The 24,511-nt window shown below is 38.9% G+C and overlaps 1 protein-coding gene across 1 annotated transcript in view; it reads right to left on the bottom strand.

Moving 5' to 3' along the window:
• TEX15 (testis expressed 15, meiosis and synapsis associated) overlaps positions 1-24,511 on the bottom strand; it is an 87,866-nt gene that overhangs the window by 33,193 nt on the left and 30,162 nt on the right. Inside the window, 2 exon segments of the mRNA XM_079779371.1 lie at positions 14,234-14,399; positions 18,787-18,937. Of these exon segments, the coding sequence (XP_079635497.1) occupies positions 14,234-14,399; positions 18,787-18,925 (305 nt within the window). The 5' untranslated portion in view covers positions 18,926-18,937.

A 24,511-nucleotide genomic window follows, 5' to 3' on the forward strand; every position in this document is an offset into this window, starting at 1 on the left:
GCTTTGGAAAGCTCAAAAGGACACTTAATTGTTTTCAAATCCATCAATTGCTGATGATGAGTGGTCACTGTGCAACTGGAAGAAAGTGTAATATATGAAATGAAGCATAGACAGTTAATAGAAATTGGGATTTAACAAAATTTAAATAAGAAAGAAAAGTTTGATTCAAGACTAGTGAGGTGGCCCTGCCAGCTGCCTCAGTTGGTTGGAGCATCACACCAAAAAGGTTGTAAGTTCAGTCCCCAGTTGGGGCACATATGGGAGGCAACTGATTGATGTTTCTCTCAGATTGATATTTCTCTCTCTCAAGTCAGTAAATGTATCCTTGGGTGAGGAATAAAAAAATAAAAAGAGTAGTGATGTCACAAAGATGGTGAAGTAGAAGACCCCAGCCTCTGGCCCCAACAAAGATCAATAATTAGACAGCTATCCATGAATAAAAGCAGCTCTAGTAGAGCTCTGGAGTCCACTTAAGACACTTCAGCAACACAGTGGCACAAAACACTAGAGAATAACGACACAAAAAGGGTAGGATGAACAGCTTCATGGTATGCCTGCATCATCCCATTCCCCCAAGTCGGCATTGTCCAGTGCTGAGAAAGAATTCCCGAGGTAATTTCCCCTTGCTGGGAAAGTGAGAGCAGGGTGAGTGACCAGCTTCCCCAGCCTTCTGGAGTACTACATGAAGGACCTCCTTTGGTACTCCAATCAGAGACCACAGGGGTATGAAAGTAGAAATCAGTAACAGGAGGAAGACTTAGAAATTCATAAATATGAGGAGATGAAACAATACACTCCTGAACAAACAATGATTCAAAGATGAAATCAATAGGGAAATTAAAAAACATATTGAAAGGATAATGGAAACATGACATACCAAACTTTATTAGATGCAGCAAAAGCAGCGTTAAGAGGGAATTTTATAGTGATAAATGCCTACATTAGGAAAAAAAGTCTCAAATAAATCTAACTGTACACTTCAAGAAACTAGTAAAAGAAGAACTAAGCACAAAGTCAGCAGTTATCATCATTCTCAATGATGAGAAGCTGAAAGCTTTTCTTCTAAGGTCAGGAAAAAGACAAGGATGCCCACTCTCACTACTTTTGTCCAACAGAGTACTAAAAGTCCTAGCCAGAGCAATTAGGCAAGAAAAATAAATGAAATGCGTCCAAATCCAAAAGGAAGAAATAAACCTGTCTTTTTTTTTTTTTTCCTTTCGCAAATGACCTATATAGAAAGAAGACCTAAAGACTCTTCCAAAAAATGTTATACCCAATAAACAAATTCGGTAAAGTTTTGATAAGTGTTAGCTAGCTAACTTAATGAGGCAGACAGGAAAGGTGGGGTGGGGGGGAGGGGGGAGATCTGGAGAGGATGGAGCCATTTTTGGCCTGAGCAATTAAAAGCAGCCCTCCCTCAGGGGTGGGCGTGGCGGGGGGGCAATGGGGGTAAAAGGAGACATATGTAATACTTTAAACAAACAAAACTAACAAAAAAAGCAGCCCTGACCTGAGCAGCTGAAGATCCATAAGAGGTAATAAAACATTCCACCAGGACATCTGAGAGAGTGCCATAGGGAGATCAAAAGCAACTCCAACCTGAACAGATAAGTTGGATAATGTTGCAAAATAAGGGGGAGAAGAAGTAGGGGGCATCACATGGGGCTTAGACTTTGAAACTGATACTATGTAGTAGAGTGACCAATGCAGAAAGCATGGGGGTCCTAAATTAAGGAAAGGGTCCAAATAGAAAGGGTCATGAAGAGACAAAGAACTGAAGACTTTATAAACCTGGAGACAAAGAGACTCAGCAGATTTTCAGATTACAGATTTTGGATTTTTTCCCACTAGAGAGAGAGAGAGAGCAAGTGAGCAGGCTTTTCCCATTTGGGGACCCCTCTCCAGGGGGTCTCCTTTTGGGAGACCCCTACTCAGATGGAGTTTGTATATGCTTCCAATAAACTTCTACATTTTTATTAAAGAAATCTGTTAGCCCACAAATTTATTCTTCAACTTCTTTGGACAAGAACCCACGAGAAGTCTGCACTCCAAACCCCATGTTTCAGTTTCAAGTTACAAAATCAACATTAAAAAAATCACTGCACTAACAATTTTATACACCAACGAAGTATCTGAAAAACAAATTACATTTACAATAACACCAAAACCAATAAAATACTTAGAAATAAATGTTTTCTTTTAATTTAATATATTTTATTGATTTTTTTAGAGAGGAAAGGAGAGGGATAGAGAGTTAGAAACATCGATGAGAGAGAAACATCGACCAACTGCATCCTGCAAACCCCCTACTGGGTATGTGCCCACAACCAAGGTACATGCCCTTGACGGGAATCGAACCTGGGACCCTTCAGTCCGCAGGCCGACGCTCTAACCACTGAGCCAAACCAGTTAGGGCTAGAAATAAATGTTTTAAAAATATGTTTTATTGATTTTTTTTGGGAGAGAGAGGAAGGGAGAGGGAGAGACAGAAACATCAACGATGGGAGAGAATCATTGATTGGCTGCCTTCTGCATGCTCCCCAGTGGGGATCGAGCCTGCAACCCGGGCATGGGCCCTTGACCGGAATCAAACCTGGGACCCTTCAATCCACAGGCCAATGCTCTACCCACTGAACCAAACCAGCCTTAAGAATAAATTTAACGAAGGAGGTGAAAGATCTATAAACCAAAAACTATTAGACACCTATGAAAGAAATAGAAAAACCCCCACAAAAAATGGCAAGATATCCCATATTCATAGGTTGGAAGGGTTAAAATGTCAATTGATAAAATGTCAATATTACCCAAAACCATATAAAGATTAAATGCAATCTTGATCAAATTTCCAATGGCATTTTTCATAGAAATAGAAGAGAAAATCCTAAAATTTGTATGGAACTACAAAAGACTCTGAGTAACCAAAGAATCTTGAGAAGGAACAAAGCTGAAGGCATCACACTTCCTAATTTTAAATTATATTACAAAGATACAGTAATTAAAACAGTATGGAGTGGCAAAAAACACACATAAACCAATGGAACAGAATCAAGAGCCTAGAAATAAATCCGTGCAAATATGTCAACTAATATTTGATAAGGGAGCCGTAAACACTCAATGGAGAAGGGTAGTCTCTTCAATGAATGGATATCCATATGCAAAAGAATAAGACTGGATCCCTATCTTATACCACTCACAAAGATTAACTCTAAATGGATTAAAGACCTAAAGGTAAGACCCAAAGCCATAAAACTCCTAGAAGAAAACAGGAGAAAAGCTCCTTGACAATGGCCTTGGCAAAAATGTTTTTGGATATGACATCAAAAGCACAAGTGGGAATACCTAAAACTAAAATGCTTTGCACAGCAAATAGAAACAACTGATAAAAGGAAAAGATAAACTGGAATGGGGAAAATATTTGCAAACCATATCTGATTAAGGGGTTAATATCAAAAATACCTAAGGGATACATACAATTCAATGGCAAAAACACAGATAATCTGATTAAAAAACAGGCAGAGAATTTTTTTAAAATAGATTTTTATTGATTTCAGAGAGGAAGGAAGAGGGAGGGGAGAAACATCAATGATGAGAATCATTGACTGGCTGCCTCCTGCACACCCCCACTGGGGATCAAGGCTGCAACCCAGGTATGTGCCCTGACTGGTGACCTCCTGCTTCATAGGTCGACACTCAACCACTGAGCCACGCCAGCAGGGTAGGCAGAGAATTTAAATAAAAACATTTTTACCAAGAAAATGTATAAATATCACTAATCAGTAAATTACATATCAAAACCACCAGATATTATCTCACACCTGTTAGAATGGCTATTCTCAAAAAGACAAGAGAACAAGTGTTGGTGAGGATATAGAGAAAAGGGAACCATCACACATTGTTGGTGGGAATATAAATTGGTATAGTCACTATGGAAAACAACATGGAAATTCTTTTTTTTTTAAATATATTTTTATTGATTTCAGAGAGGTGGTGAGAGGGGAGAGAGATAGAAACATCAATGATGAATCATTGATTGGCTGCCACCTACCAGTCCCTACTGCGGATTGAGCCCCCAACCCAGGCATTTGCCCTTGACTGGAATCAAACCCGGAACCCTTCAGTCCGCAGGCCGATGCTCTGTACACTGAGCCAAACCAGCTAGGGCAGTTGTCGGCAAACTCATTAGTCAACAGAGCCAAATATCAACAGTACAATTGAAATTTCTTTTGAGAGCCAAATTTTTAAAACTTCTTCTAACGCCACTTCTTCAAAATAGACTCGCCCAGGCTGTGTTATTTTGTGGAAGAGCCACACTCAAGGGGCCAAAGAGCCACATGTGGCTCGCGAGCCGCGGTTTGCCGACCACTAAGCTAGGGAAACATGGAAATTCTTAAAAAAAAAAAAAAAAAGTAAAATAGAACCACCATATGATACAGCAATCCCACTTCTGAGTATGTATCTAAAGATGAAATCACTATCTCAAAGAAATATCTGCATTACCATGTTCATTTTGGCATTATTAACAATAGCCACCACATGGAAATAATCCACATGTCCATCCACAGATGAACTGATAAAGAAAATGTAGTATACTGCATATACAATGATATATTATCCAGCCATAAAAAAGGAAATCCTTCCATTTTTGACAACACAGATTGATCTTGAGGGCATTCTTTCAAGCGAAATAAGTCAGAAAGAGAAAGACAAATACCATTATGATCTCATATGTGGAATCTACAAACATCCAACTCATAGAAACAGAGTAGAATGGTCGTTGTCAGAACCTGAAGAGTGGGGGCAATGGGAACATGTTGGTGAAGGTACAGACTTTCAGTTATAAGTTCTGAGGATCTAAGTTACATCATGGCAACTATCGTTAACAATACTGAATTGTAAACTTGAAAGTTGCTATAAGAATAGAGCTTTAGTCCTTGCTGGTGTGGCTCAGTTGATTGGAGCATCATCCCATACACTGAAAGGTCGAGGGTTTGATTCCCAGTCAGAGCACATACCCAAGTTTTGGGTTTGATCCCTGACAGTCAGGGTACGTACGGGAGGAAACCAATCAATGTTTCCCTCTCACATCAATGTTTTTCTCTCACCCCCTTCCCTTCCTCTCTCTAAAACAATAAAATCAAGACATATCCTCGAGAGAACTTTAATGGTTTCATTATACCAACAAAATGGTAATTAGGTGAGATAAAGAATGTTTTACCTAACCTCACTGTGGTAAACATTTTGCAATCCATTATAATAAAAGGCTAATATGCAAATTGTCCCCTCGACCAGGAGTTTGACCAGGGGATGGGGCCTGCCAGCCAACCACCTGGGGACCCTCTCCCTGGCCGGCCCCCAATTTGTGCACTGGGCCTCTCGTGTATATATGTAAGTGCATCAAATCATCACTGTACACCATAAACTTATATAATGTTATGTCAATTATCTATAATAATAAAAGCATAATATGCTAATTAGACGAGACGTCCTTCCGGACAAAGCTGGGGCTGTGAGGGAAGCCCAGGTCCCGGGTGCCAGAGGCAAGCTGGTGCTGGCAGCCAGGGGAAGGAAGGCCTACTCTTGCACGAATTTTGTGCATTGGTCCTCTAGTATTTTTTAAAATATATTTTATTGATTTTTTACAGAGAGGAAGGGAGAGGGATAGAGAGTTAGAAACATCGATGAGAGAGAAACATTGTTCAGCTGCCTCCTGCACATCTCCCTATTGGGGATGTGCCCGAAACCAAGGTACATGCCCTTGACTGGAATCGAACCTGGGACTCTTCAGTCCGCAGGCCGACGCTCTATCCACTGAGCCGAACCGGTTAGGGCAGTCCTCTAGTATTTTAATAAATCTGTAAAAAAAGGAAAATTTCTAATTCACACAAAAGGTAGTGTATTAGTTTTCCATTGTTGCTGTAAAAAACTACCAGAAGTAAAAAAAAAAACAAAAAAAAACCACACAATCCCCCCTCAAAAAAAAAGCAACCTACCAGAAGTGTAGTGGATTTAAAACAAACCAAATTCATTATCTTACAGTTATGTAGGTCATGAGCCCAGTATGGGTCTCATTAGGCTAAAATCAAGGTATCATCTGGGTTTGCGTTCCTTTCTCAAGCTCAAAGGATCTATCTCACGCTGGCACAAGTCAGTTATTTAGAGTTGGAGGACTGACATCCGTTTCCTTGCTGACTGTTAGCTGAAGGCTGTTCCCAAATTCTAGAAGTTACCTGGTTTCCCTGGCTCAGAACACCTTCCCTCCATCTTTAAAGCCAGCAAAAGCAGGCTGAATCCCCCTCATACAACTTCCAAAACAACTTACATTTTTCTTCAGCCTACCTGATGTATTTAAAAGCCCATCAACTCCAGGACGGCAGACACCATCTAGCTCTGCAGCCTGGAGGTTTAGACTTTATGCCCCAGGATCTGGTCCTTTTCTGAGAGCACTGGCTCAATAAAACCTTTCTTTTTAAGAAAACTTTAACAGTTAAAGTTTTTAACATATCAATAATGAATAGATTTGGATATCAGTAAACCAATAAAGACAAGGGGAATGGAACAAAGAATAGTCTAAGTATGTAAGATCATTTAGAATTATTAGGGAGATCACAGTCTACACATTTGATTACTCTTCATACACACTCTTCTAACACATCTACCTTCAAAATGCTCATGCTCACACCAAACACCTTCATCCACTTCACAAAAGGGAGTAAGCCAAAGTCTCATCCAGTTACTGCAGTTAACTTCAGATCCACAATGGGAGTAATATGCTTTCATTTCCAACAGGTGTGGATATAGATCCATATAGTCAACATTAGGCAATAAATGGCTACAAAATTATCTACACCCAAAATACATTGATGCAGGAAAAATTAGGATAACTATATTTAAATTCAGAAAAGTGAAGAACGACACAAAAATGGTCAGTGTTAACTGGCCCTTAGCACAAAGTATATCCTTTTAAAAAGAAGTAGCTAGAATTCTTTGCCCTCAAAATTCCAAAGGCTAGTAACCACAGCAAAATCTTTAGACAATGGTTGTGATTAGCAATTTGTCTCCTGGCAACAAGCCTTTCAAAACTTTCCATCCCCCAGGACCCTGCATTTGGAGTGACCCTTACCTATTCCAATTTGATACAATCAGCTTCTCCTCCCAAATTGCATTTAAAATATATCTTTACTATAAAAACTTGAATAATTTCACTTACCAGATAGAAAGTGCTCAAAAGGAGGTATATGGGAAAGGTAGAAGGCAATATATTTGTGTTTTGTGGCATACTTATCTCCCATTAAATCTTTCCTTTTCAAACTCCCATTGACATTAACTCTGGAAAAAAATAATTCCTTTCCTCAAGTTAATTTTGCAAAGCTGATCTGTGAAACTGATGGGGAAAATAAGATATTTTTGAGGGGGCTAGCAATCTGAATCTGTGCCAGTAACCTAATGTACAATCACTGCCCCTTTCTCCACAATCTGGTCTTGCAAGACCTGTTTACCTATGAGCTCCCACTTTACAGAGGCCACAAACCATGAACAATATACAACCCCCAGAGAGGGTTATCAGAGCTTGTCCCAGGCCAAGCCTTTAGGTGTGTCACAGCCCCCATCCCAACACACGGGGCTTTTTGCAAAGCCCGTGAAAGGTCCGGAAGTCCCATCCATATTTGGGGGACAAAGAAACCAAAGGGTATAAAGGGAGAGCTTCCTCCATGTTGGTGTGCTCAGGATTTGGAGACCTGACCCGAGTCACTGTAGTAGTACATGCGAAACATCTGAAAATAAATGGGTTTTCCCTGTATCCCTGGGTACTCCTGCATATTTTTCGGTCGCCTGGTAAATTCTGTAACACAGCTAGGCCATAGGCAGAAAGGCTCTTTCTGACCAGATGTGAAATTTTAAGGCTTCTTGGATCTAAGCAGAAAATGGACAAAGCACTTCAATACCCTGAATTTTTTTGTATAATTTTCCCCCAAACCACAGCCATATATGTCTGTGTCCTAAAGTATAAGGGAATATCATGAACTTCCCATCTGGGAACAGTGGGCTTCCTTTTTAAAAAAATATATATATTTTATTGATTTTTTTTTACAGAGAGGGATAGAGAGTTAGAAACATCGATGAAAGAGAAACATCGATCAGCCGAACTCCTGCACACTCCCCACTGGGTATGTGCCCACAACCAAGGTACATGCTCTTGACCGGAATCGAACCTGGGACCCTTGAGTCTGCAGGCCGACGCTCTACCCACTGATCCAAACTGGTTAGGGTGTGGGTTTCCTTTTTGACCTCTTTCCAGATTAAATCCATATTTTAGAATCTCTTATACTAGTACTAGAGGCCCGGTGCATGAAATTCATGCACTGGGGGTGCCCTCAGCCTGATCTGCACCCTCTCCAATCTGGGAGCCCTCAGGGGATGTCCTACTGACGGGTTGTCCTCTGCAGGAGGCGACCAGGCTGATCAGGGGAAAAAGCCACCCCCATCACCCCGCTGCTGCTGCCACTATCGGCCACCACAGCCATCAAGGTGTTTTCATCAACATGGACTTCAGTCCCTTCACCACGAAAAAATGACAACTTTCTTTAAGCATTTTCAAGATGTCTCTTTTATAGGATATGACATTTCTTTCTTTCTTATTTTTTTTTTTAATCCTCACCTGAGGATATTTTTCCATTGATTTTTAGAGAGCTTGGAAGAGAGAGGAAGAGACAGAGAGAAACATCAATGTGAGAGGGACACTTCGATTGGTTGCCTCCTGCATGAGCTTTGACCTGGGCCCCAGCCAGGGAGGAGCCTGCAATCTAGGTACATGCCCTTGACCAGAATCAAACCTGGACCTTGCGGTCGGCAGGCCGAGGCTCTATCCACTGAGCCAAACCAGCTAGGGCAGGTATGACATTTCTTAGCTTCTCCAGCAGCAGACCTTTGTTTTTTCCTCCAGGAGTGAGATGGAAAAACCCTAAATCACCTTCTTGGATTCTTAATATTCAAGTTACCATGAACACTGAGAGTGGCATAGGGGGAGCTTAGCTAATGAGCTGTGAAAAAAGGTGTTTCCTCTGCAGCTCACACGCAGAGTGGGACTGCCAGCGTGTGCGGCTTGCCGGCCCTGTTGTCTGCGGGCCTGTGCCATCTGTGGCTTGCCTCACCGCGCACGCAGTCCCCTCCCGCCCACCTGTGTGCGCAGCCTCCTCCTGAGCGGTCGTGATGCTAGTGTCCTGGCTCATTTGCATATTCTCTCTCTCTCTCTCTCTCTCTCTCTCTCTCTCTCTATATATATATATATATATATATATATATATATATATATATATATATAAAATAAAAGGCTAATATGCAAATTGACCGAATGGCAGAATGACCCATCACTATGAGGTGCACTGACTATCAGGGGGCAGACACTTAATGCAGGAGCTGCCCCAGGTGGTCAATGCACTCCCACAGGGGGAGCGCCGCTCAGCCAGAAGCCGGGCTCACAGCTGGTGAGCGCAGCAGTGGTGGCGGGAGCCTCTCCCACCTTTGCTGCAGTGCTAAGGATGTCCCCCGAGGGCTCCCAGACTGTGAGAGGGCTCAGGCCTGGCTGAGGGACCCCTCCCAAGTGCACAAATCTTGTGCACCGGGCCTCTAGTATATATATAGATGCTTTTCCCTTCAATATCATTTGGAATGCTGTTGACTTTGTTACAGGATAGTAAGAAGCTAGAAAAATTCCAAGGCAGGAGGAATAGAAAGACTGAGACAAGAAAATTAAACAAGGCCAAACAGTTTGGCAGCCTGCAGCCAGCTTGAAATAATAGCAAGGACACTTGAGAGTAAATGGTTAATGTGTCCCCAAAGAATGCAGGAAAGGAGGGGGAAGAGAAGGGAGAGAGAAGGAGGAATCTTAATACAATTAAGGAATGCAAAGCTTAAATCACCCTGAAAGTATTAAAAGACAACAGAGAGAGGAGGGAGGAAGGGGAAGAAAGAGTGCAGTCTTATCTCACCCCATCCCTAAAAAGAAAAGCCACCAGTCTTGGGGCTTAGCAAGATAAAATTGCCAGGTGCTTCTCTGGGAATTCTGGGAAAGCCACAACCAAGTAAAAGGAGGATCTTGAAAATTAATCTGTACCAAGATATTCGGTAGAGGAATTAAATCTATAGACAGAAAAGTATGTAAGGCAGAAACCCCCACCCCATTCACTCCTCAGATTAGCGGAGAGAGCCCATTGGCACTTTATGTCAGATAATAGATTTGCTTGCTTTGCTCCTTTAATAAACTTGCATGTTTTATTTTCTTAATAAATTACTTCTTTAATTAATTTGTTTTAACACAATGCAGTTATCTGGAGTCACTTGCCTTGAATTCATTCATATGAGAAGAACCCAGATGGGGACAGCTCTCTCCCTCTGACTTAGGGAGCTGGCTGAAAACACCTCTCTGGTGTCTATGAGAGGTGCCTGTAGCAACTTCAAGTATAGAAGAAACCCACTCAAACTGGCTTAAACGTAAGTTAACTTCTTATAACAAGAAATTCAGACATCAGGCAGCCTTTGTCAGGGCTGATGATTTCATAGCTCAGATGTTAAGAATTCAGGTTTTTTTTCTACCTTTTTGTTCTGCTATTCTCAGCTTTAGGGTATGCAAACATCATTAGTCTCTCCTTATTCTAAGAGTGCTATCAGTGGCTGGAGCAACAAGCTTCCTTGTTCACATCAAACTGGCTTTTCTTTCCAGAGACTCTTCCCCACCCACACTCCAAGCCAATATGTTCTCAGAGTTTCACTGGCTCAAAATGATTTGGCTCTGCCCACTCTGGAAATCATAAATAAAGTGAATAAAACTAACCATGCTCAGCCTATTCACCAGGAAGGAATGTGAATTGAGACGTCAAGTAGAAATTCAACCACAGCATCAAGCTGGGTACTGATCTTCTTTAAAACGATATCCTTTTATATATTTACTAGAGGCCTGGTGCACTCAATTCATGCATGGGTGTGTGAGTCCCTCAGCCCAACCTGCACCCTCTCCAATCTGGACTCCCTCTCACAATCCAGGACTGCTGGCTCCCAACCGCTCGCCTGCCTGCCTGCCTGATTGTCCCTAACCGCTTCTGCCTTCCAGCCTGATCATCCCCTAACCACTCCCCTGCCAGCCTGATCGACGCCTAACTGCTCCCCTGCCGGCCCAATCGCCCCTAACTGTCCTCCCCTGCAGGCCTGGTCATCCCAACTGCCCTCCCCTGCTGGCCTGGTAACCCCAAAGTGCCCTCCCTTGCCAGCCTGGTCATTCCTAACTGCCCTCCCCTGCTTCCCTGGTTGCCCCCTACTACCCTCCCCTGCAGGCCTGGTTTCCCCTAACTGTCCTCCCCTGCAGGTCTGGTCACCCCCAACTGCCCTCCCCTGCCAGCCTGGTTGCCCCTAACTGCTCTCCCCTGCAGGCCTGGTTCCCCCCAACTGCCCTCCCCTGATGGCCTGGTTACCCCCAACTTCTCTCCCCTGCTGGCCTGGTTCCCCTCAACTGCCTTCCCCTGCAGGTCTGGTCCCCTCCAACTGCCCTCCTCTGCAGGCCTGGTCCCCCCAAACTGCCCTCCCCTGCAGTCCTGGTCCCCCCCAACTGCCCTCCCCTGCGGGCCATCTTGTGGCGGCCATCTTGTGTCCACATGGGGGCAGCCATCTTGTGTGTTGGAGTGATGGTCAATTTGCATATTACTCTTTTATTAGATAGGATGATGTTTAAAGGTAAGTTATTGTAAAACAAAAAAGGATCAAACTGATATAAATAAGGTAATGGACTTAAGAATTCAGTTTCTCTTTTACCCATAAGATAGGCTCAAGTTTCCTTATTCTTCACAATATCTCTCAAGATTTTTAGGACGAATAATTAATCCCTCATCTGTACACCTATATCTTTATTATAACATTATATTTAGCTGGACATTTTCTCCATTAGAATGTAAATTCTTTAAGGCTGAGGAGAAAACATTTTTCTCTAAGGATATCAAAGACAGTATTTTCCACCTGCAGTTGGGGATCTGTATATGAGAAGGGTCAACTGTAGAGGTGGTCAGTGCCCCAATCCCAATACTGTTCAAGGGTAAACTATAATATCTGAAATGATAGGCACTCAATTGTTTAATGAATGATCGACTACATAGATATTTAGATTAATGTGTTCTTGCTGCTTTCACAATTAATAAGTGGTAGATGGCATGTAGATAAGAAATGGAGATTGGTATCTTTTTGTAGCAACTTTCTTTTGCTGAGACCACAGATCTATAAACTCCTCTAAGGGAAGTGATAAAAAGAAAAGCCAGAGGCAATCAATGTTATTAATACTTTATTTTTTCATTCTATTATTCTGCTAACCATGCTTATTTACTTACCCTTTTGTTTTTCTTTTCTACCTGTGCCTTACCACTTACTTAAGGGAACTTCCTATCATTCATTTTTTCACATATAAAATTAGGCTAGGTTGAATAAAAATTCAACCTAATTTAATAATTAAGTACCCCCTGTTTTGCCAGACTGTTTCATATTATGAACACAAAAACATATATAAAATGAAACTCACAATGTAGTAGGGAAATTAGACAAAACCAATGTATTGTGGTTATTTCTATAAAATCAGTATAAAGTTCTACAGGAAACAAGTGAGTTTATCTAATTGGACTAGAAATCAATATATTCTATACCTATTGGTCATTTAAAATGATTAACATGTCTTGCATTGTTGGGTAGTTGTTCTAAATTTTCTATAACATTCACATGGAGAAATAACAGGTTGAAAATAAAATGTTATATGGTGGTGGTGGTGGTGGTGGGGACATTATGAAAAAGAACAAAGTTATTAAATGCCTAAAAGAACCGAAATCAAGGAACAATGCCAAAAATTCATTTTTGATGAAACTGTTATTTCTGTCTACAAGGGGTAGGATATATCCACTCCATTTTACTTTTGCTCAAAACTGGGATTTTTAGATAACAAGAATATACCATCAACTAATTCTATCATGCCCATAAGTGCTCCCCAAAAACCACTGAGTGGGACAATATGTGTGAGTCAAGAAGAATTGATTCTAAAACAAAAAAAGAAACCCCAAACATTTCAAAATGAGTTCTAAGGATGGGTCCATCAACTTTTAAGATAAATGCAAATTGGTGAAGGAGGTAAGTTCAGATAATGAAAAAACTAAACTAAATTTTGTTCACATAAGATCTATACCTATACATATAAAATGTTTACCATGAGAACTTTGAATATGCTCTGGTTCTTATCAAAATAACATAATGGAATGTGCCTTCCCAAAAAGGAAAAGGTGTACTTTTAAAAAATTAAGTGTAAAAAATAGTGCTTCTAGTGGAATAGTTGGAAATAGCCAGGTATTATCTTGCCTAATAAAAACATCAACTCAGTCTTTGAAGTGTTAAGTCAAGAAAAGAGTTACGTTTTAAATATTTTAACTGCTGTTTTATATAGCAGGAGGTACAAAGAATCTACAAAACTGATGCTTAATGAATGTGTTGACATATGCTTCTGAAAATTTTACCAAGATTAACCCTTTGCACTCGGATGTCGAGTGTGACTCGACACGGTTAGCAGTAGAATAAAGGAATCGAAAAAAAGCAAGCGAGTGCAAAGGGTTAAAAAGTTAGGAATGTCTGAAATCTAGCTAATCTTATATAATAAAAGACTAATATGCAAATAGACTGAATGGCAGAAAGATCGGTTGCTATGACATACACTGACCACCAGGGGGAAGATGCTCAACACAGAAGCTGACCCTTGGTGGTCAGTGCGCTCCCACCAGGGAAGTGCCGCTCAGCCAGAAGCCAGGCTCATGGCTGGCAAGTGCAGTGGCAGCGCTAAGGACCCCTCAGGGGATGTCTGCCTGCTGGCTTAGGCCCGCTCCTGCTAAACTGACAGGCCGACATTCCCCGAGGGGTCCTGGATTGCGAGAGGGCGCAGGCCAGGCTGAGGGACCCCCCCCCCCTCACCCCCAGTGCACGAATGTCGTGCACTAGGTCTTTAGTTAATGTATACAACTCACTAATCAAATCTCACATTTAGCTTTTGACTATCACAAAAGTCTGTAAGAAGGCAACAAAAAATAATGAATAAACAAAATCTGTACTTATTTTCTTAGTAATATTTATAAAACCTCAAATGGTAGAAATAACAAATTTATAGAAGACTTTATAGTAAAAACAAACAAAACGAAACCTCAAACTTCTTTAGGTCATAGTAACTTACCTCTTAGAAGTAAAACTTTTTTCCAGATCCTTATTGTGAACTAGTTTTGTATCCCCAAATTGCCATGATGACTGTAGATCACACCTTACATCAAGTCGGCACTGATTAAGAGTGTCATGTATGAAACTATACTCTCTAGTATTGGTGAAACAAGATGACAAGTAAACTAAAGATAAAGAAAAGGGCAAGTGGTTTGCATTTAAAATTACATCCTTGTACAATGACAATTGTATATCTGATATATGACACAAAATAATCAAATACTTGAGCTTTTTCCTTTCTTCTGCTTGTTTTGGGTTTATCATGTCACTAGAGGCCTGATGCACAAAATTCGTGCAAGGGTAGGTCTTCCTTCCCCTGACTGCCATTACCGGCTCCCCTCTGGCCGCCAGCACCAGGGCTTCCCTCCAGCTGTCAGTACTTGGGACCCGGGCTTCCCTCCAGTTGCCAGCACTTGGGACCCGGGCTTCCCTCTGGCTGCCGGCACCCAGGCTTCCACCGGTTGCCAGCTGCCGGCAGCCGACCCCACCCCCCACCTGCACCCACCTTGGCCTGGCGTTGCCCGCATCTGCTGCCACTTCTCCCTTCCCCCTCGATTGATCACCCCGCTGGCCGGTGGCTTGGGCCTCCCTCTGTGGGGTGATCATGGGGCAATGGCGGGCCCCCCTGACCAATCACATCGCACCCACCTTGGCTGGCCTATTGCCAGTATGTGTCATAACGTGGTCGTCCAGATGGTCATTCTGCTGTTCGGTTGATTTACATATCACGTTTTTATTATTATAGATGCTTTTTCTAATTTCTTAAGATAGAAGCTTAGATTACCTTCCCATTCTGTAATATAAGTATTTAGTGCTGTAAATTTGTGAGCAATGCTCTGTCCCTCAAATTTTAATATGTTGCATTTTCATTTTTATTCAGTTTAAATGTTATTTTCTCTTGAAATCTCATGACTATTTAGAAATATGCTGTTTACTTTCCATGTGCTTGGAAACATTAATTTCTAGTTTTCATGTGGTCAGAGAACATATTTGTATGACTTCAATTCCTTTAAATGTCTTAAAATACGTTTCATGGCCCAACGTACTATCTTGAGTATCAAATGGCAGCTTAAAAAAAATGTCCACTCTGCTGTTGTTGGGTAATGTAAAAACATCAATTAGATCCAGTTGGCTGACACTATTTAGTTCTTCTATGTCTTCGCTGATTTTCTGTGTAAGTAGTTCTATCAATGGTTGGGAGAGGAAAGCTAAAGTCTTTATAATTCTGGGTTTGTCCCTTTCTCCTTTCAGTTCTATCAATTTTGCTTCATGTATTTTGAAGCTCTGTTGTTTGGTGAATACACATTTAGGATTGTTATTATTAGTGCTGTGACCCTTTCATTATTATGCAATATCCGCCTTCTTTCCCTGATCATTTTTGTCCCTCTGAAGTTTATTTTATCTGATATTAAATAGCCACTCCTGCTTTATTTTGATTGGTTGCATAGCCTGTATTTCTCCATGTATTTATTTTCAACCAAACTGTAGCACTGAATGTGAAATGGATTTGATAGTATATAGTTGGTTCACATTTTTTTTTAATCCAGTGTCAACCTCTGTCTTTAGTGTATTTAGATTATTTATATTTAATATAATTAATATGTTAAAGCTTAAACCTGCCATTTAACTGTTTATTTTTCTCTCAGCTACTTAATTCTCTATTTCATTTTCCTGCATTCCTGTGGGTTACTTGAACATTTTTAAAATTCCATTTTTATTAGAAAGTTTTAATTCTGATTCACATGAAGTTGCAATATATAGTGCAGAAAGATCCTATTAGCCCATTTACCCAGTTTCCTTCAATGGTAACATCTTGTTTCATAATTGTCTTAAATACTTCCTCTATATTCACTGAGAATGTCTGAAAATGTTATAATTTTTGATCCAACTGTCAAACATAATAAAAAACCTCAAGAGGAGTCCAGCTGGCATGGCTCAGTGGTTGAGCATAGACTTATGAACCAGGAGGTCATGGTTCGATTCCTGGTCAAGGCATAAGCCTGGGTTTTGGGCTCAATCCCCATTGTGGGGTGTGCAGGAGGCAGCTGATCAATGATTCTCTCTCATCATTAATGTTTCTATCTCTCTCTCCTTCTCCCTTACTCTCTGAAATCAATAAAAATATATTAAAAAATCTCCAGAGGAGAATGATCTATAATAATAAAAGCGTAATAGGCTAATTAGACTGGACAGCCAAACGACCTTCCAGACGTCCTTCTAGATGAAGCCAGGGCTGCGAGGGTCAAGGCAGCCACCGCGGCTGCGAAGGCCAAGCCCCTTGCACAAATTTCGTGCATCAGGCCTCTAGTCTACTATATTTCTCTGTATTTTTATTCTCTCTTTTGTTCTTAATATTCACAGTTTCTTTCTTTTGTCATTTTCTGTTTGGATAACTTTGTTTAGCCATTCTTTTAGGATGTATCTGCTGATGAAAAGTTCTCAGTTTTACTTTTTTGGCGAATGTCTATTTCACTTCTCCTGAAGGATATTTTTTGCTGGGTATAAAATGCTGGATTGACAGTTCTTTTATTCCTGCACTTGAAAAATGTTGGCCATTTCCTCTGGGCTCCATGATTTCTAATGAGAAATCTACTGTCAGTTAAATAATTTTTATCCTATAGATAACATGCAGATTCAAGTTTCAAGATTTTTTTCTGTACTTAGTTTTCAGAAGTTTGATTATGATGCACCGTGACATGGACTTCTTTGGGTTTATCCTGATTAGGGTTTATACATCTTTCTGAATGTATAGTTTTATGCCTTTTGCCAAATTTGGGATATTTTCAGCCAATATTTCTTCAAATATTTTTTCAGCTCCACACTTTTTCTCTTCTACTTCTGGGACTCCAGGATAAAGATATTATATCTTTTATTATTATTCCACAGCTCCCTATTGCTCTGTTAAATTTTTCTGTTTTCTCTATATTGTTCAGGCAGGATAATTCCTATTGCTATATCTTCAAATTTGCTGATTCTTTCCAATGTCTTTGCAATTCTTCTCTGGACCCCATCCAAATAAGTTTTTATATAAATTATTGTATTTTTCAGTTCCAAAAGTTATACTTGGTTCCGTATTACATTTTCCATTTATTCGCTGATTTTTTATTTTTTAAATTTGTTTCAAGAGTGTTTATACTTGCTTGTTGAAACATCATTATGATGGCTGCTTTAAAAGTTGTGTCAGATAATTTAAATATTTGTTTTATCATTGGTGGCTTCTGTTGATGATCTTTTCTCATTCAAGTTGAGATTTTCCTGGGTGGTGGTAAGATAAGTAATTTTTATATTACATTTTGGCCCTGGCCAGTGTGGCTCAGTTGGAGTATCATCCCATACACCAAAAGGTCACAGGTTCGATTCCTGATCAGGACACATACCTAGGTTGCGGGTTTGGTTCCCAGTTGGGGCATATACAAGGGGCAACCAATGATGTTTCTTAAATCAATGTTTCTCTCTCCCTTCTTCTCTCTAAATAATCAATAAACATATCCCAGGGTGAGGATTAAAAAATTACATTTTGGTCATTTTAGTATTGTCAAGAGACTCTGGATTACATTTAATCTTGTTTTAACAAGCCTCTACTAAAACTGAACTGGTAGAATAAAGTGTGCCAATAGGGAAAGTGGGGGGTGCTGAATCTTCACGATCAGGCAGTGTTGAAGTCCTGGCTTTCCAAAGGGTCTCCACTGATGCCCTGGGGGGATGCCCTGTTAACCATGACAAAGTGGTGGAAGTCCACTTTCTTACTCAGCCTCCACTGACACTGTGGGAGGCAGACAGTTGCCTTGTTACTGGTGGGTGTAATAAATTTCTATGTTCCCTACTTGGTCTTCACTGACTCTATCTAGTCCCAATGAGGAGCGATTCATCACCACAGGGCAGGGGTAGAAATCCACTGACACTGCAAGGGCAGGGGATGGCAGGGAGGAGAACTTGTTACTGCCACGCAGGGGACAGACATAGGTGGAAGTTTATGCCTCTACTTACCTTTGCTGACAAAGGTATAGGAGCTAAGCTGCCCCCACCAACCTATTATTTTGAAGGAGTAGGGTGTTTATTATCAAATATGCTTCTACCTTCCTAGGATGTCCCTTTCCCAGTCCTTGGCAACAGAGAACAGACTTTTCTTGGGACTTTTTGGGTCTGTGACAATTGGCATTCCTGAGTTGTGCGCATACCATCTGAGATATGGAGGAAATAAAAAGAAAATCCAGAGAACTTACTACTATGTCATTCCTTGAGTCTCTGGGTCCCTAGCCAGTCTGTCATCTTCGCTCCACCTTTGGAAGTCTTCTTATGTTTGTTTTATTTATGATGTCCAGTGTTTTTTAGGTGTACTTAGGAGGGACAGGAGGAATGTCTATTCCATTTTGTGTACATGTGTGTTTAAGGCATTAAAGGCCCGACTTAAGCTAATTTTATAGTCAAAATAGAAGATAAACATAGACTAAGAAGCATAGAAATGAAGTAATAGTTATGAAATAACCCCGTCTTTCATAGAAATATTATTACCTTTCCCAGCTGCCCTCCTAATCTTGGGAATGGTAAATTTCTTCAAAGGATTGTCTTCTACACCAGAAATCGATAAAGATTCACTGGCTGAGTTCATTTTCCACAGTGGCTTGTGTTTAGCAATCTCTTTCATTTCCATTTTTTTGGTGGCCTAAAATCAACCCAAAGTTATTAAGCAAAAAGTCAATAAAGATATGAGGCAATGGCAGTAAAATCATTTAAAAGTTTTTACATGGAATTAAATAATGCTATATTCTTGGCCACAATGACAATAGGTTTCAATCTCAATTTGCCAGGTTAAATATTTATTTTGTAGTTTCTAATAGACTTTTGTAACTCATGTAATTGGGTAATAAAAAAGCCTCTGTGTTACTGAAAAGCTTAATAACTACAAAACACGTTTGTTTTTTTTTGTTTTTTTGTTTTGTTTTTTTTTTACTAACATTTGGTAAAATTCTTGCCAAATCCTCTACTTCTTACATTTTTTTTTTACCTCTGTGAATAGACAATACTTTATAAATCAGAATCTCTGGCTTTGGAATAACTTATGAAAGTTGTAAACCAATTATTGCATGGCTAACCCAACAAGTGATGGCCTAAAACAGTTATTCATTGACTGTTGTTCCTAAATATCACTCTACAAATGGTTTAAGACATCATATATTGTCATTCTAGTAGTAACAAATTCCTTTGCTTTCCTCCTCACTTCTTTTCCCAAACCCTCTTTCCCCTTCCCCACAATGAATCACTTAAGGAATTCACATAATTTGATTCTTAACCTTTCAAATAGAATTCATATTGGATATCAAAAGAAAGCTATGGAGCCCACCACATATGTGTGAACATGTATTTTTCATACCATTTCATAATCTAGTTAGTTCATGGGCCTCCTGATATCTATCAACTGCTTAGCTCAAACATTACATCACAATCCAAATTAAGAGCTGTCAAAATTCCACAGAAGGATCACAAAGGATAAGATTCTACTGAAGGTTCATGAAGGATTTTCCCCCTAATCCACCCTTCTCCTCCCTTTATGAAAGGTCAGCTTGCACTATCCCAATCAATCGTGGATCAGAATAGAAACAGACATCTCCAGGAAGAGAAGGAACTCAAGTCTTTCTCTCATCAAGCCACACTGATAGACACTAGTGGTGTTGACCTTTAATAAGAATATACTTAAAAATCTACCAGCTCCAGAGAGAGCTACCAAGACTGTCATAGTCACCTGGTAGTTTTATAAGGGGAAAAAGTGAGAATAATTTATTAAAATGACTTATATGACAAAAAAACTCTTCAATTAATCATGATCTATGCCTACCCCCCACAAAGGTATATGATCATCAGTTGAAAATACTTTACTTGAAGAGCTACATGCTGTAACAATACTTAATATTGCTTTTAAATACAGTTAAATTTTATTTTCACTAAAGGTGAATATTTCAGATGTATGGTTTTTTTCTAAAATGTTTCTCTAATAGTAATAAAGACTTGAGGAATTCACTTAATTTGTTCAGAAACACTACCTCAAATTAAGAATAAAACAAGGACACACATTATCACTGCTTCCTTTTAACAGTATGTGAGAGGTGCTCACAATGGTAGAATAAAAAGTATAAAGGAACTAAAAAGCTAACGGGAAAGGGAAAATGGCTTAGGAACTTCTAGGAGTGAGAATGAGTTTCAGCTTGTAAAAGAAAGTTTAGACCTAAATACTATAGACAGATTAAGAATAAATTTTACTTAGAAAGGCAAGAAAAATCAGGTTATAATATTAGGTGAAATACCGAACTTCTTTAAGGCTAATAATAGTATCAAGTGTCTCACATGGATACAGATCCTGGTCACAGTTAACTACACACAATTAACCATTAGTGTAACTCTGAAGCCTATACTATGGAATCAAGTTATAGTTTGTCAAGAAGCACAGTATTGTAAAGTTAACTAGGTGAGAAGGCAAGTGATGCTGGTTCTAATTCTAGCTCTGCAAACCAAATTAAACTTGGAGAAGCCACTAACTTCCTGTACAGTGCATTACTCTGTGTGCATTATTCAGAGACTAATTAGTGGCAAAGGTATAAATCCCTTTATGTCAATAGCCAAGTCAAAAAACTATACTCTCAAAGTCTATTTTAAAAGAATATTTGTACTGAGATTCCTAAGTCTATCATTAAAAATTAAAGACCTGAATGCTTGAGACTTTTGGTAATAGATTAGAGATTACTAAATTAATCTGCAAAATCTTTTACCTAGTTACTATAAGAATCTTTAATAAGAGTACACTGTAAATAGAAATAAAAACAAAACAGTACTTGGTATTTCAACTGAACTTAAGAGAGTCCTAATAATAAGACTTAACTATCAGTTATGAAAAGGTTTTCTAATATAAGGCAACTTAGGATGACTTTAGATACATGAAGCATTATTGAGAAAGTTTTTTTCAGTCCTCTTTCAAACTTTTACATTAATCAGCTTTTTAACTTACCTTTAACATCTCTAAAAATGTGCTCTCTCTTTAACAAAAAGAAACAATGCCTCAGTTTCAGGATTTTTTGGCAAATAATACTGTTATGTTTTAATTTGTATTTACTAATACCTTTTATTTGTGCCATATAATACTGACTTTCCACTTATTTTCCATCCCCAAATATACTTAAGTAAAAAATAAATCTATTGTTAAATTACTAAAGTATTTTTGTAATTATGGTATGCAGATATGACAAAAATCATTCCCCTTCTAGTAATCTCAGGAAAGAGTTCCTGAAGAATAAATGATGAATAAATAATGTCCTTGGAATTTTAGTCACAATCACATAAATTCTGAGTTCTTGAGAGTTCTAAATACTTGAGACTAAGATTACTTCTAATAAACAAAAGGGTAAATCAGATCATACATATGATAAACTAAATATACACTTAGTGAGATTAAGCCCACTAAGTGTATATTTATTTTATGTATATATATATTTAGTCCAAATTTTTATTGGACAGATCAGGGGTTGGCAAAGTATAGCTTGCGGACCAAATCCAACCCACTACCTATTTTTGTAGGGCCCACAAGATTAAGTGATTGGAAAAAATCAGTAATAATATTTAATGTCACTTAAAATTATCTAATATTCAAGGGTCCATAGTTAATGAAACACAGACAGACCTAGTCATCTACTGTCTATGGATGCTTTCCTATTATAAAGAGTAAAACTGAATAAATGTGACACAGACAAGGACTAAAATATTTTCTATCTAGCCTTTTACAGAAAGTTTGCCAACTCCTGCTATAGATGAAGCAACTAAGTGTCAGAGTTGAAACAATAAATATAGGTCTCATGATATCCATTTCAGGGATTTCTCCTCCTACACTCTCACTGCTGCAATGATCTCTACACTATATTCTGAATTTCATCCCTACCCACTTTGCTTCTCTCTATCCTGCTCAACAGCATATTTTAAATAGGCTCAAACCTGATCATTTAAAAAAACAAACAAAACCTGCCAGGGTCATATTTAATTTCCACCATCATTACTCTACCTAAACAGCAATCTTCAGACATCCATGTCCACAACAGTCTCTCTCTCATTCACATTAGTACACTTCTGGTTCGGAACTTACTTGGCCTCTCTACATTTGATACTCGACCAATCAGCTCTTCCTGAGTTTTGTGACTTCATAATCCTGACTTTACAGCCACTTCTCAAGTAGTACTTTCTTAAGTCTTTTGATAACTCATCTTTCTTTAACTTGCCTTTATTATTGTTATAATTATTTTTTCACTTATATAAGAAAATAATAATAAAAATTTATTATTTTGTCATTGCAAGCAATAAAAATAGAACCTGGTGGTTTTAATTTGCATTTCTTTTACTATCACGTAGTCAAGACTGAGTCATCTCATTTACTTTTTTCTGTGAATCTATTGTTTCTTTTTCTCCCATTTTTTGCCTACAAGATGGTTTTTTAGTTAATGATTTGTAAAGACTCTATATAGAAAGTAGTTTTTAATTTGTCATAGTGTTCCAATAGTTTTATCTTTTAGTTTTATGGCATTTTTCTCATAGCAGAACTTTACTTTTTGTGTAGTCTAATTTCTCAATCTTTTACGTATTATAATGAATCTTTATACTATCATCAATAGTGTATGAGAGTTCCATTTGCTCCACATCCTGATTGACACTTGATATTGGCAGACTTTAATTTTTGCCAATCTTTTAGGTGCAAATAATATCTTATTGTGGTTATTCTGCATTTTTCTGATTTTAATGCCATTGGTCATCTACTGAGTATATTTTGGCCATTTGTGTTTTCACATCTGTGAAATGCCTGTTTAAGTGTTTTACTCACTTTTCTATGAGGCTGTTTATTCTATGTATTTGATGTATTTGCAAGAAATCTTTTTGAGATACTAACTCTTCACCTATTACACATGATGCAAATAATTCTCCCCACGTTTTAAACTTGTCTTTTCACTCTTTTGAACAGAAATATTTAATTTTAATGTAGTCAGAATTATGAAGTTTTCCTTTACATTTTGTGCTTTCTTTTTTTGCTTTTGTTCAACTTTAAGAAATAATTTTCCCAAAGGTCATAAAGACAATTCCCATATTATTTTCTAAAAGTTTTATAGTATAGCCATTCACCTTTAAAGAAGGATTCAATTTTTCCATGTGCATATCAAGCTTTCCTTGCCCAGTTTATCTAGAGTACCATCTATGACATAAATCAATTTTCCATAGAGGCATGAGTTCTAGGCTCTCTGCTCTGTTTTATTGGTTGTGGTGTTTTTCTGCAACCCTGTATTATTACCATACTATAAATAAATCTTGATATATGTCTGGGCATAATCAAAAGAAAAGACAAATCTTGTTCTTCCAAAGCATCTTTGCTCTTACACACACATCCTATATAATAAAAGTGTAGTATGCAAATTGTCCCTTCTACCGAGAGTTCGTCCAGGAGCTTGACCAGGGGGCAGGGGCCAGCCGGGGGAAGGAAGGGAGGCCCCGGTGGCGGCAGGCGGCCAGGGGAAGGGAGGGAGTACCCAGCCAGCAGCCACTAGGGACCCCATCAGTGCACAAATTTAGTGCACTGGGCCTCTAATTTTAAAATAAGCTTGCCTAATAAGAAATCTTGTTTAGGTTTTAATTGGAATATCATTGACTCTACTGATCAATTTTGGAAGAAATGACATTGCTATATTAGTCTTCCATCTGTGAATATAGTATATCTCTACAGTTATTCATGTCATTAGTATCTTTCAGTAAAGGTTTATAATTTTTCCCCATGAGGGTTTTACACATTTTTTTCCCTGAAGCCTTTAAAAAAAAATTATTGTTTAAGGTATTACAAATAGTAGTACATAGGTCTCTTTTTTTTTTCTTCCCCACTGACCTCCCTACACATTTTAAAGTATTTATTCTAAGGTACTTTATAATTTTTCAATTACATGATATCTTTAAAAGTTACATTTTTATTCACTGCTATTATGTTTAAAATGGTGTTAGGATAATGATAATAATAAGGGCTAACATTTATCGCTAACACTTACTAGGTACCCTTTATCTAAGTGAGTTAGATATATATTGATCAATTTAATGCTCATAATATCCCTATGAGACACCCTTATTTTAAACTAAAGGTCCGGTGCACAAAATTCGGGCACAGAAGGGGGGAGGGTCCCTCAGCCCAGCCTGTACCCTCTCCAATCTGGGATCCCTTGAGGGATGTCTG

This window comes from Cnephaeus nilssonii, assembly GCF_951640355.1.
Source record: "Cnephaeus nilssonii genome assembly, chromosome: 8".
Classification (NCBI taxonomy): domain Eukaryota; kingdom Metazoa; phylum Chordata; class Mammalia; order Chiroptera; family Vespertilionidae; genus Cnephaeus; species Cnephaeus nilssonii.